Below are 12,383 nucleotides of genomic sequence, written 5' to 3' on the forward strand. Positions count from 1 at the left end.
AAAACCCACCCTAAAGCAGGTTAACCCCACCCTAAAGCAGGTTAACCCCACCCTAAAGCAGATTAACCCCACCCTAAGGCTGCTTTGCCTGAAACCAGTGGCTGGCCTTTCTCTGCCCAAGTTGACCCACTGTGCCATGAGAAACAAACCATGCAGAGTCTGCCTGTGTGGAAATTGACATCCATGGGGATTGAGGAGGTCAAGGAGGACTAGGAGGACAAGGAGGAGGAGGAGGAGGAGGAGGAGGAGGATGAGAAGGAGGAAGAGGAGGAGGAGGAGGAGGAGAAGGATACCAGACCAAGGCTTCAGATAGGCTGGCAGGGACACACACACACACACACACACACACACACACACACACACACACACACACAAACACAAACACACATTCCACCCCAGTACTCCAGGAAGAAAACGGGAACCCTTTGCCAGGCACTGGTTTCAGGCAAAGCAGTTGTTTTCCAAAAGCTACAAGACTGGCCACCAGATGGCAGCTATCAGGGTTCTAGAGACTGTGAAGAGCAGAGGAGCTACCGGGTCCGTGTGTGGAGAACATGAGTGGAATGCTTGCCTTAGGTGCACTTGCATTTCATGGCAGACCTAGGGAGGCAGAAGCAGGTGCATCCCTGTGGTTTGGGGGCGGGATGGGTGTACCTAAGGATTTCCAGGACACTGCCTCACAAAAAGTAAATAAATAAATAAATAAATACATAAATACATAAATAAATAAATAAATAAATATATAAAAAAGTGGTGGAGGGTTTTCTGTGCATATAGGGTGGACTGTGTGTGTGAGAGGGGATGGTCTGTGGTGTCAGGTCTTCAGAGCTGAGTCTTTAAAGGAGAGTCAAGAGATTTTGGGAGGTTACAGTGTGCTGTGGAGCAGAGCTTGTGGCAGAGTGTGTTGTTTTGGAAGCTGTGACATGGTGGTGACTGTGTAACAGACTCCTCTCTACTGAGTTCCATGGAGGCCTTAGAAGGCCTGTTTTTGGGCTTGGGTGCTGCCCGCTCCTCCTGCCAGGCTCTCGGCCGTGGCCTCCCACTGGGGAACACAAGTAGTAGGTGCTTGCTTGGTGAAGTCAACTTGAACGCAGGTCCAGGGATGCTAGGAATGGGGCACGAGGTTCAACGAAGCCTTGCTGTGTCTCCCAACAGATCCAGCAGGAGGGTCCGGTACTCTTCTTGGTCCAGAGGGAGCTCAAGGGTTGGGTTAATGTCCTCCCACGGGACGTGGGGATCCAGAGTGTCCTGGGCCTGCTGGTCAGCCTGGAGTTGAGACAGCAGCTGGTCCAGCGTGACCTCCACATCGTCCACGGTGTAGGTGTCTCTCGCGACGGGGTGGGGTTCCGGGTCGTGGTCGTGGCGTGGTCCCGAGGGCTGTGCCGCTGCAGGCGAGGACACTGGGAAGGAGGGCGGTGGGGAGGGCGGACTCCAAGTCTGGACGCCCAAGCCTAGTGCAGCAGCCGGTGGCAACAGGTCGTCCTGGGCATGCTGCTCCGTCTCCCTGGGGCTGCAAGGTGGTCCTTCAGGCTCCGCATTGGACGCAGGGGAAGGCGGCGGCGGTGGCGGCGAAGCCCGGGAGTCTTGACCTCGACCTCTGTCCCCGCCACCGCCAGGGTGGCGCGCTCTCCGGTTTTGGAACCAGATGGAGATGGTGTCCTCAGGCAAACCGGTCTCTTGGGCGAGCTTCACCCTGGCAGCATATTTCGGCTGCGGGTCCCGCTCAAACACCTGGAGCAGGATCCTCAACTGTGCCGGGCTGAGTCGAGTGCGACGCCTGGTGCGTCCCTCGTCGGGGCTGCTTCTTCCACCTCCTCGTGCCCGGGCACCAGGCCCTCTGGGTCGCTGCTGAGGGGACGCTAGGCCGCTTGGTCCCGCCGACCCCTCGGGGCCTCGGCGGCCGCGCACCTCCCTGGTGCGATTTCGGCGATTCTGAAACCACACGCGGATGCGGGACTCAGGCAGCCCCAGTTCCCTGGCCAGCTCCTCCCTGGCCCTGAAGCTTGGGTAAGGGTTCTCAGCGAAAGCTGCCAGCAGGGTGTCCTGCTGCCCGGCTTTCCAAACAGTCCTTTGGCGCCGGGATGCCAGGGCCCCAGTGCTGTCCCCCAGATTGCTGCTGCTGCTGCTGCTGCGATCTTCCATCGGGTCAAGGTAGCCTTGCCAGGACTCCTGCCACTGGCCAGTCGAAGCAGGACCGCTCAGGAGGAGAGCTCCAGCATGGAGTGAGTGCCTCCAGGAGTGGTCCCCGGGACTTTTATACTTGCCTACTTGCCGGCGGCCCCGCCCACTAACCGGATCCCTGGCGCCTGGCACAGCAGCCTGGGATTGCAGGCCCACTGGGTGCGGGAGGGGGAGGGGTTGGGGTTGGGGAGGGGGGCCTCAGCCCGCTTGCTTGCCGGAAGGTCAGCCCGGATCTCCACAGGTGCAGAGCACACCACCTTCGCCAAAGGGTCCAGGGAGCTTTGAGAACCTCTCCGTGGAAGACACAGGCGGACCCCTCCACTTCTTGCCTGAGCACTCCGACTATGGATTTTGCTAAAACCCACCCTAAAGCAGGTTAACCCCACCCTAAAGCAGGTTAACCCCACCCTAAAGCAGATTAACCCCACCCTAAGGCTGCTTTGCCTGAAACCAGTGGCTGGCCTTTCTCTGCCCAAGTTGACCCACTGTGCCATGAGAAACAAACCATGCAGAGTCTGCCTGTGTGGAAATTGACATCCATGGGGATTGAGGAGGTCAAGGAGGACTAGGAGGACAGGAGGAGGAGGAGGAGGAGGAGGAGGAGGACGAGAAGGAGGAAGAGGAGGAGGAGGAGGAGGAGAAGGATACCAGACCAAGGCTTCAGATAGGCTGGCAGGGACACACACACACACACACACACACACACACACACACACACACACACACACAAACACAAACACACATTCCACCCCAGTACTCCAGGAAGAAAACGGGAACCCTTTGCCAGGCACTGGTTTCAGGCAAAGCAGTTGTTTTCCAAAAGCTACAAGACTGGCCACCAGATGGCAGCTATCAGGGTTCTAGAGACTGTGAAGAGCAGAGGAGCTACCGGGTCCGTGTGTGGAGAACATGAGTGGAATGCTTGCCTTAGGTGCACTTGCATTTCATGGCAGACCTAGGGAGGCAGAAGCAGGTGCATCCCTGTGGTTTGGGGGCGGGATGGGTGTACCTAAGGATTTCCAGGACACTGCCTCACAAAAAGTAAATAAATAAATAAATAAATACATAAATACATAAATAAATAAATAAATAAATATATAAAAAGTGGTGGAGGGTTTTCTGTGCATATAGGGTGGACTGTGTGTGTGAGAGGGGATGGTCTGTGGTGTCAGGTCTTCAGAGCTGAGTCTTTAAAGGAGAGTCAAGAGATTTTGGGAGGTTACAGTGTGCTGTGGAGCAGAGCTTGTGGCAGAGTGTGTTGTTTTGGAAGCTGTGACATGGTGGTGACTGTGTAACAGACTCCTCTCTACTGAGTTCCATGGAGGCCTTAGAAGGCCTGTTTTTGGGCTTGGGTGCTGCCCGCTCCTCCTGCCAGGCTCTCGGCCGTGGCCTCCCACTGGGGAACACAAGTAGTAGGTGCTTGCTTGGTGAAGTCAACTTGAACGCAGGTCCAGGGATGCTAGGAATGGGGCACGAGGTTCAACGAAGCCTTGCTGTGTCTCCCAACAGATCCAGCAGGAGGGTCCGGTACTCTTCTTGGTCCAGAGGGAGCTCAAGGGTTGGGTTAATGTCCTCCCACGGGACGTGGGGATCCAGAGTGTCCTGGGCCTGCTGGTCAGCCTGGAGTTGAGACAGCAGCTGGTCCAGCGTGACCTCCACATCGTCCACGGTGTAGGTGTCTCTCGCGACGGGGTGGGGTTCCGGGTCGTGGTCGTGGCGTGGTCCCGAGGGCTGTGCCGCTGCAGGCGAGGACACTGGGAAGGAGGGCGGTGGGGAGGGCGGACTCCAAGTCTGGACGCCCAAGCCTAGTGCAGCAGCCGGTGGCAACAGGTCGTCTTGGGCATGCTGCTCCGTCTCCCTGGGGCTGCAAGGTGGTCCTTCAGGCTCCGCATTGGACGCAGGGGAAGGCGGCGGCGGTGGCGGCGAAGCCCGGGAGTCTTGACCTCGACCTCTGTCCCCGCCACCGCCAGGGTGGCGCGCTCTCCGGTTTTGGAACCAGATGGAGATGGTGTCCTCAGGCAAACCGGTCTCTTGGGCGAGCTTCACCCTGGCAGCATATTTCGGCTGCGGGTCCCGCTCAAACACCTGGAGCAGGATCCTCAACTGTGCCGGGCTGAGTCGAGTGCGACGCCTGGTGCGTCCCTCGTCGGGGCTGCTTCTTCCACCTCCTCGTGCCCGGGCACCAGGCCCTCTGGGTCGCTGCTGAGGGGACGCTAGCCCGCTTGGTCCCGCCGACCCCTCGGGGCCTCGGCGGCCGCGCACCTCCCTGGTGCGATTTCGGCGATTCTGAAACCACACGCGGATGCGGGACTCAGGCAGCCCCAGTTCCCTGGCCAGCTCCTCCCTGGCCCTGAAGCTTGGGTAAGGGTTCTCAGCGAAAGCTGCCAGCAGGGTGTCCTGCTGCCCGGCTTTCCAAACAGTCCTTTGGCGCCGGGATGCCAGGGCCCCAGTGCTGTCCCCCAGATTGCTGCTGCTGCTGCTGCTGCGATCTTCCATCGGGTCAAGGTAGCCTTGCCAGGACTCCTGCCACTGGCCAGTCGAAGCAGGACCGCTCAGGAGGAGAGCTCCAGCATGGAGTGAGTGCCTCCAGGAGTGGTCCCCGGGACTTTTATACTTGCCTACTTGCCGGCGGCCCCGCCCACTAACCGGATCCCTGGCGCCTGGCACAGCAGCCTGGGATTGCAGGCCCACTGGGTGCGGGAGGGGGAGGGGTTGGGGTTGGGGAGGGGGGCCTCAGCCCGCTTGCTTGCCGGAAGGTCAGCCCGGATCTCCACAGGTGCAGAGCACACCACCTTCGCCAAAGGGTCCAGGGAGCTTTGAGAACCTCTCCGTGGAAGACACAGGCGGACCCCTCCACTTCTTGCCTGAGCACTCCGACTATGGATTTTGCTAAAACCCACCCTAAAGCAGGTTAACCCCACCCTAAAGCAGGTTAACCCCACCCTAAAGCAGATTAACCCCACCCTAAGGCTGCTTTGCCTGAAACCAGTGGCTGGCCTTTCTCTGCCCAAGTTGACCCACTGTGCCATGAGAAACAAACCATGCAGAGTCTGCCTGTGTGGAAATTGACATCCATGGGGATTGAGGAGGTCAAGGAGGACTAGGAGGACAAGGAGGAGGAGGAGGACGAGGAGGAGGACGAGAAGGAGGAAGAGGAGGAGGAGGAGGAGAAGGATACCAGACCAAGGCTTCAGATAGGCTGGCAGGGACACACACACACACACACACACACACACACACACACACACACACACACACAAACACAAACACACATTCCACCCCAGTACTCCAGGAAGAAAACGGGAACCCTTTGCCAGGCACTGGTTTCAGGCAAAGCAGTTGTTTTCCAAAAGCTACAAGACTGGCCACCAGATGGCAGCTATCAGGGTTCTAGAGACTGTGAAGAGCAGAGGAGCTACCGGGTCCGTGTGTGGAGAACATGAGTGGAATGCTTGCCTTAGGTGCACTTGCATTTCATGGCAGACCTAGGGAGGCAGAAGCAGGTGCATCCCTGTGGTTTGGGGGCGGGATGGGTGTACCTAAGGATTTCCAGGACACTGCCTCACAAAAAGTAAATAAATAAATAAATAAATACATAAATACATAAATAAATAAATAAATAAATAAATAAAAAGTGGTGGAGGGTTTTCTGTGCATATAGGGTGGACTGTGTGTGTGAGAGGGGATGGTCTGTGGTGTCAGGTCTTCAGAGCTGAGTCTTTAAAGGAGAGTCAAGAGATTTTGGGAGGTTACAGTGTGCTGTGGAGCAGAGCTTGTGGCAGAGTGTGTTGTTTTGGAAGCTGTGACATGGTGGTGACTGTGTAACAGACTCCTCTCTACTGAGTTCCATGGAGGCCTTAGAAGGCCTGTTTTTGGGCTTGGGTGCTGCCCGCTCCTCCTGCCAGGCTCTCGGCCGTGGCCTCCCACTGGGGAACACAAGTAGTAGGTGCTTGCTTGGTGAAGTCAACTTGAACGCAGGTCCAGGGATGCTAGGAATGGGGCACGAGGTTCAACGAAGCCTTGCTGTGTCTCCCAACAGATCCAGCAGGAGGGTCCGGTACTCTTCTTGGTCCAGAGGGAGCTCAAGGGTTGGGTTAATGTCCTCCCACGGGACGTGGGGATCCAGAGTGTCCTGGGCCTGCTGGTCAGCCTGGAGTTGAGACAGCAGCTGGTCCAGCGTGACCTCCACATCGTCCACGGTGTAGGTGTCTCTCGCGACGGGGTGGGGTTCCGGGTCGTGGTCGTGGCGTTGTCCCGAGGGCTGTGCCGCTGCAGGCGAGGACACTGGGAAGGAGGGCGGTGGGGAGGGCGGACTCCAAGTCTGGACGCCCAAGCCTAGTGCAGCAGCCGGTGGCAACAGGTCGTCTTGGGCATGCTGCTCCGTCTCCCTGGGGCTGCAAGGTGGTCCTTCAGGCTCCGCATTGGACGCAGGGGAAGGCGGCGGCGGTGGCGGCGAAGCCCGGGAGTCTTGACCTCGACCTCTGTCCCCGCCACCGCCAGGGTGGCGCGCTCTCCGGTTTTGGAACCAGATGGAGATGGTGTCCTCAGGCAAACCGGTCTCTTGGGCGAGCTTCACCCTGGCAGCGTATTTCGGCTGCGGGTCCCGCTCAAACACCTGGAGCAGGATCCTCAACTGTGCCGGGCTGAGTCGAGTGCGACGCCTGGTGCGTCCCTCGTCGGGGCTGCTTCTTCCACCTCCTCGTGCCCGGGCCCCAGGCCCTTTGGGTCGCTGCTGAGGGGACGCTAGCCCGCTTGGTCCCGCCGACCCCTCGGGGCCTCGGCGGCAGTGCACCTCCCTGGTGCGATTTCTGCGGTTCTGAAACCACAAGGTTTTATGGGACTCAGGAAGGCCCAGTTCCCTGGCCAGGTCCTGCCTGGCCCTGAAACTTGGTTAAGGGTTCTTGGTGAGAGCTGCCAGCAGGGCGTCCTGCTGCCCGGCTTTCCAAACATTTCTTTGTTGCCAGGGTGCCAGGGCCCCAGTGCTGTCCCCCAGATTGCTACTGCTGCTGCTGCTGCTGCTGCTGTGATCTTCCATCGGGTCAAGTTAGCCTTGCCCGGACCACTGCCACTGACGAGTCTAAGCAAGACCGCTCAGGAGCAAAGCGTCAACCATGGATAAGAACTACAGGAGTTAATTTTCTTGAGCTGAATGTTTTGTTAAGGGAAGAATGTTAAGGCTTTTTGCGTTTTATCTGATCTTTCAGCTTTCACCGTGATATCTGTCTTTAGGTTTTCTATTAACAAGACGTTTTACCAATTTGTATTGCACTTGTAATATGTGCAAAGATCTCAACATCTAAATCTCCAGATAGTTAATCAGCCATGTTCACTGTTATTCTTTTCACAAAAGCCTAACAATGGATAATGAACATTGTAACCTATACACCATGGGATACTGTTTTGTGCTAAATAAAAACCAAACAACGAACATTTTTGGTAAATAGATGGATTTGGAATATATATTGGGTTAGGTAACTCAACACCAGAATGACAAGCCTTGTCATTTCTTCGTGGAGGCAGACAAATATTTCCTAGTGAGATCTGAGCTTACTTTACCTAGCTGCCCTGCATTAGAGGATTGTTTGACCATGTGCATGATTACTCGGTGGTTGGCAGGGTCATCACTTGGCTCAGTTAGAGGGAGATCTTTTCTCATCCCCCTTGGCATTCCTATACAATGCCCTTCAGTGGAGACAGAAAGGGCCAGTGGATAATGATCCAGGGCTTCCCAAGGCTATCCTGTATTTCTCTCCCATCTATACTTCTACCTCTATATTTCTTTTTTTCACAAATCTTTTTTTTAAGATTTATTTATGTATTATGTATACAGTGTTCTGCCTGCATGTATGCCTGCAGGCCAGAATAGGGCACCAGATCTCATTACAGATGGTTGTGAGCCACCTTATGGTTGCTGGGAATTGAACTCAGGACCTCTGGAAGAGCAGTCAGTGCTCTTAACCTCTGAGCCATCTCTCCAGCCCCCCTACCTCTATATTTCTATATCCATCTCTTATCCCTCTTTCCTCAAGAATTCCTTGTCAGAGAAAAGTGGAAGCTGGTCTCCCACACTCATTGGAAGCTCCTAAGTCTGAATCTTTGGATGTGAATACATCCCCTGTAGTAGCTATAGAAATCAGGAAAGCAAAATGGGACAATTGCCAGAAAAAGTTGGTTATGGAGGAATAGAAAGGGGAATAGTAAGGTACAAGTAATCAGGTCATGCAAATGGGAAAGGGGTGGGTGTACCCTGGGAAGGGTAGTGGGGCAAACACAGATGGTGGTAAGAGAGTAAAGGGAGATTATATAATCCATGTGTTTTGACAGTGTATGTGGGAAATGTGGAAGCTCCCTGGGGGTAAAGGGGAATGGCAGCATACCAGTAAACTCACAGAGGAAATGGAAAATGTAGAGCTTCTTAGGGAGGGAACTGGTCATTAATACAGAAGATGGCAGTAAGAAGATAAACAGGAATCCTGGGATACACTTGATGAGAAATGGAGGGCTGGAGGTAGATAAATACAGAAAGAGGTAGGTAAAATAATAGTATGTATGTCTCAAAAAGCTATCAAGGTATCATAGTATTAACTGTTTACCCAAACAAATCATCAACAAAAACTGAACAATAACACACATAATTTTCAGTGTAATATATATATATATATATATATATATATATATATATATATATTTAATGAAATTTTCCCATCTGGGCTGATATAACTCCCTCCATGAACCAAAGGCCATCTTACAAAAACCACAATATCAGAAGTGACAATCCATCTTTTGAGATTTTGGTCAGGGCTATCTAACAGATTCCCAAAGCATACAGCCCATTGTTGTTACCTTCATTACCCCCACAGCAGTGGAAGTTAAATCCCTATTGCTGAAGACACTATGCTCAATGCTGCTGAGCTGGAAATTATCTAAAGAAATTACACTTCTTGAATCCTCGCTATCATGATACCAGAAGCACTCTGAAAGCTTCCAAATGAGAGAGAACCAACAGCCTCACCCAGATATGACAGCTATCACGCACATCAATAATCAGCATGGTACAATGATTCTAAAGGTGCAATGTGGACACACATAACTCCCTAGTTGGACTTAAGACCTGTTCAACAAGAATAAAATCATGCCTGGTGCTTGAAAACTAGCTAACTATTCAGTGTTAGTGGAATCAGTTATTTCATGAGAATCCACAACCAGCAATTTAGTCATTCTGTATAATTCCTAACAGTCTAAAAGCATTTGCCCTTATATCCACAGATAAATACAGTCTTCATTCTTCATTAAGGAAATTTCTCTTTATTTTAATTTTTCAATTTTACTTTATTTAACTTTTCATTTATTTTACATATTGAGCACAGTTTCCCCTCCTTCCTCTCCTCCCATTCCCTCTCCCTGCCTCCCATCTTCCTACCTCCCCATCCACTCCTCCTCTTTCTACATTCAGAAAGAGACAGGCCTCCCATGGCCTTGAACAAAGTATGACACATCAAGTTGAGGTAGGAATGAGCTCCTCCACCTGCTTCAAGTCTGGGCAAGGTAATCCAAAATGGGGAAACAGGTCCACAAAAGCTAGCTAAGTTCCAGGAACAGGTCCTGATCAAACTGGTAGGAGCTTTACAATTAGAACAAGCTACACAACTGTCACACACATTTGGAGGGCCTACATCAGTCCAATGCAAGCTCCCTAACTGTCATGTGTTTCCATGATCTCAGATCAGCTGTCTCTGTGGGTTTCCCCATCATGACCTTAAACCTCCTCCCCATCATACAATCCTTCCTCTCTTCCTTCAAGAGGACTCACAGACCTCAGGCCAGTGCTTGGCTATGAATCTCTGCATCTATTTCCACTGGTTACTGGATAAAGGCTCTCTGATGAAAATTAGGGTACTCACCAATCTGATTACAGTAGATGTCAGTTCTGTCACCCTCCCCACTATTGATAGGAGTCTTTGCTGAAATGATCCTTGTGAATTCCTGGGGTTTTCCCTAGTACCAGGATTCCCATCAACCACAAAATGCCCCCCCATACCAAGATGTCTCTTTAATTACTCTCCCCTTCCATTCTGCCTCCAACCCACTTCCTGCACCCAGCCCACCCAATCCACTTCCTGCACCCAGCCTACCCAACCCACTCCCTGCACCCAGCCCACCCAACCCACTCCCTGCACCCAGCCCACCCAACCCACTCCAAGTGCCATGCCTCTATTCCCTCCTCCCTGCCCCCAGTTTACCCAGATCTCTTCTATTTCCCTTTCCTAGGGAAATCCAAGCATTCCTCTTTGGGCCCTCTTTGATATCTAGCCTCTCTGGTGCTGTGGATTATAGGTTGGTTAACTCTTCCTAATATCCACTTACGAGTGAGTATATAGTATGCTTGTCTTTCTGTGTCTGAGTTATCTCACTCAGAATGATTTTTTTCCTATTTCCATCCATTTGACTGCAAATTTCATGATATCATTGTTTGTTTTACAGCTGAGTATTACTACATTGTGTAAAATATACTACATTTTCCTTATACGTTTTTTGGTTGAGAGGCATCTAGGTTGTTTCCAGGTTCTGGCTATTATGAATAATGTTGCTGTGAACTTAGATGAGCAAGTGTCATTGTATGATTGGCATTCTTTGGGTATATGCTCAAGATTGGTATAACTGGGTCTTGAGTTACATTGATTCCCATTTTTTCTGTGAAACTGTCATACTGATTTCCAAAGGGGCTGTACAAGTTTCCACTCCCACCAGCAGTGGAGTGTTACCCCACAACCTCTCCAACATAAGCTGTCATCAGTATTTTTTATCTTAGCCATTTTGACAGGTAAAGATGATATCTCAGAGTCGTTTTGATTTGCATTTCCCTGATGACTAAGGATGCTAAACAATTCTTTAAGTGTATTTCAGCCATTTGAGATTCTTCTGTTGAGAATTCTCTGTATAGGTCTGTACCCCATTTTTAAATTGGATTAGTTGATATTTTGATGTCTAGTTTCTCAAGTTCTTTATGTATTTTGGAGATCAGCCCTTTGTCAGATGTGGGTTTAGTGAAGATCTTTTCCCATTCTGTAGGTTGCCATTTTCTCTTATTGACCATGTGCTTTGCCTTACAAAAGCTTCTTGGTTTCAGGAAGTCCCATTTATTAATTGTTGCTCTCATGTACACACTACTGGTGTTATATTTAGGAAGGGGTCTCCCCTGCCAATGCATCCAAGACTACTTCCTACTTTCTCTTGTATCAGGTTCAGTGTAACTGGATTTATGTTGACATCTTTGATCCACTTGGACTTGAGTTTGTACATGGTGATAAATATGGATCTATTTGCAATTTTCTACATATTGACATCCAGTTATGCTACCACCATTTGTTGAAGATACTTACTTTTTTCCATTGTACAATTTTGGCTTCTTTGTCAAAAATCAGGTGTTCATAGGTGTGTGGGTTAATGTCAGGGTCTTCAATTTGTTTCCATTGGTCCACATGTCAGTTTTTATGCCAGTACCAAGCTGTTTTTATTACTGTAGCTCTATAAGAGAGCTTGAAGTCAAAGATTGGGAGGCCATCAGAGGTTGCTTTATTGTACAAGATTCTTCTAGCTATCCTGGGTTTTTTGTTTTTCCATATGAAGTTGAATATTGTTCTTTCCAGGTCTGTGAAGAACTGTGTTGGGATTTTGATGGGGATTGCATTGAATCTTTAGATTGCTTTTGGTAAGATTGCCATTTTCACTATGTTAATCTTACCTATCCATGAACATGAGAGATCATTCCATTCTCTGATATCTAATTCAATTTCTTTCTTCAGAGACTTAAAGTTCTTGTTATTCACTTGCTTAGTTAGAGCTACCCCAAGGTATTTTATATCATTTTTGGCTGTTGTAAAGGGTGATGTCTCTCTGATTTCTTTCCCAGTCCATTGATCATTTGTATATAAGGAGGGCTACTGATTTTTTTTTGAGTTTATCTTGAATCCTGCAACATTATTGAAGGTGTTTATCAGCTGTAGGAGTTCCCTGGTAGTATTTTTGGGGTCATGTATATAGACTATCATACTGTCTGTAAATAGGGAAAGTTTGACTTCTTCCTTTCCAATTCATATCCCCTTGTCTTATTGCTGTAGCTAGAACTTCAAGTACTATATTGAACAGATATGGGGAGAGTGGACATCCTTGTCTTGTTCTTGATTTTAGTGGAATCCCTTTGA

The 12,383-nt window shown here is 50.8% G+C and overlaps 3 protein-coding genes across 3 annotated transcripts; all 3 read right to left on the reverse strand.

Moving 5' to 3' along the window:
* Nucleotides 1-1,125: 1,125 nt before the first annotated feature.
* Nucleotides 1,126-2,142, reverse strand: LOC128118202 (double homeobox protein 4-like protein 2). The gene has a single exon (XM_052750676.1). It carries the CDS (start codon nt 2,140-2,142, stop codon nt 1,126-1,128), a length of 1,017 nt encoding a protein of 338 aa, XP_052606636.1.
* Nucleotides 2,143-3,660: 1,518 nt separating this feature from the next.
* Nucleotides 3,661-4,677, reverse strand: LOC128118203 (double homeobox protein 4-like protein 2). The gene has a single exon (XM_052750677.1). The coding sequence runs from the start codon at nt 4,675-4,677 to the stop codon at nt 3,661-3,663; it is 1,017 nt and encodes a 338-aa protein (XP_052606637.1).
* A 1,513-nt stretch (nt 4,678-6,190) lies between these two features.
* On the reverse strand, nt 6,191-7,216 carry LOC128118204 (double homeobox protein 4-like protein 2). Its single transcript, XM_052750678.1, has 2 exons — nt 7,097-7,216; nt 6,191-6,997 (listed from the first exon to the last, which is right to left on the reverse strand). The coding sequence occupies exons 1-2, from the start codon at nt 7,214-7,216 to the stop codon at nt 6,191-6,193; spliced, it is 927 nt and encodes a 308-aa protein (XP_052606638.1).
* Nucleotides 7,217-12,383: the final 5,167 nt, after the last annotated feature.

This window comes from Peromyscus californicus, unplaced genomic scaffold (assembly GCF_007827085.1).
Source record: "Peromyscus californicus insignis strain IS unplaced genomic scaffold, ASM782708v3 Scaffold_22__1_contigs__length_63687245, whole genome shotgun sequence".
NCBI classification, from domain to species: Eukaryota; Metazoa; Chordata; class Mammalia; order Rodentia; family Cricetidae; genus Peromyscus; species Peromyscus californicus.

Bases quoted from the DNA above. Each gene is read 5' to 3' on its own strand.
- LOC128118203 (XM_052750677.1), bottom strand. From the start codon at position 4,677: ATGGAAGATCGCAGCAGCAGCAGCAGCAGCAATCTGGGGGACAGCACT.
- LOC128118204 (XM_052750678.1), bottom strand. From the start codon at position 7,216: ATGGAAGATCACAGCAGCAGCAGCAGCAGCAGCAGTAGCAATCTGGGG. The intron at 6,998-7,096 runs GCAGCTCTCACC...TTGTGGTTTCAG, and splicing joins GGCAGCAGGACGCCCTGCTG to AACCGCAGAAATCGCACCAG.
- LOC128118202 (XM_052750676.1), bottom strand. From the start codon at position 2,142: ATGGAAGATCGCAGCAGCAGCAGCAGCAGCAATCTGGGGGACAGCACT.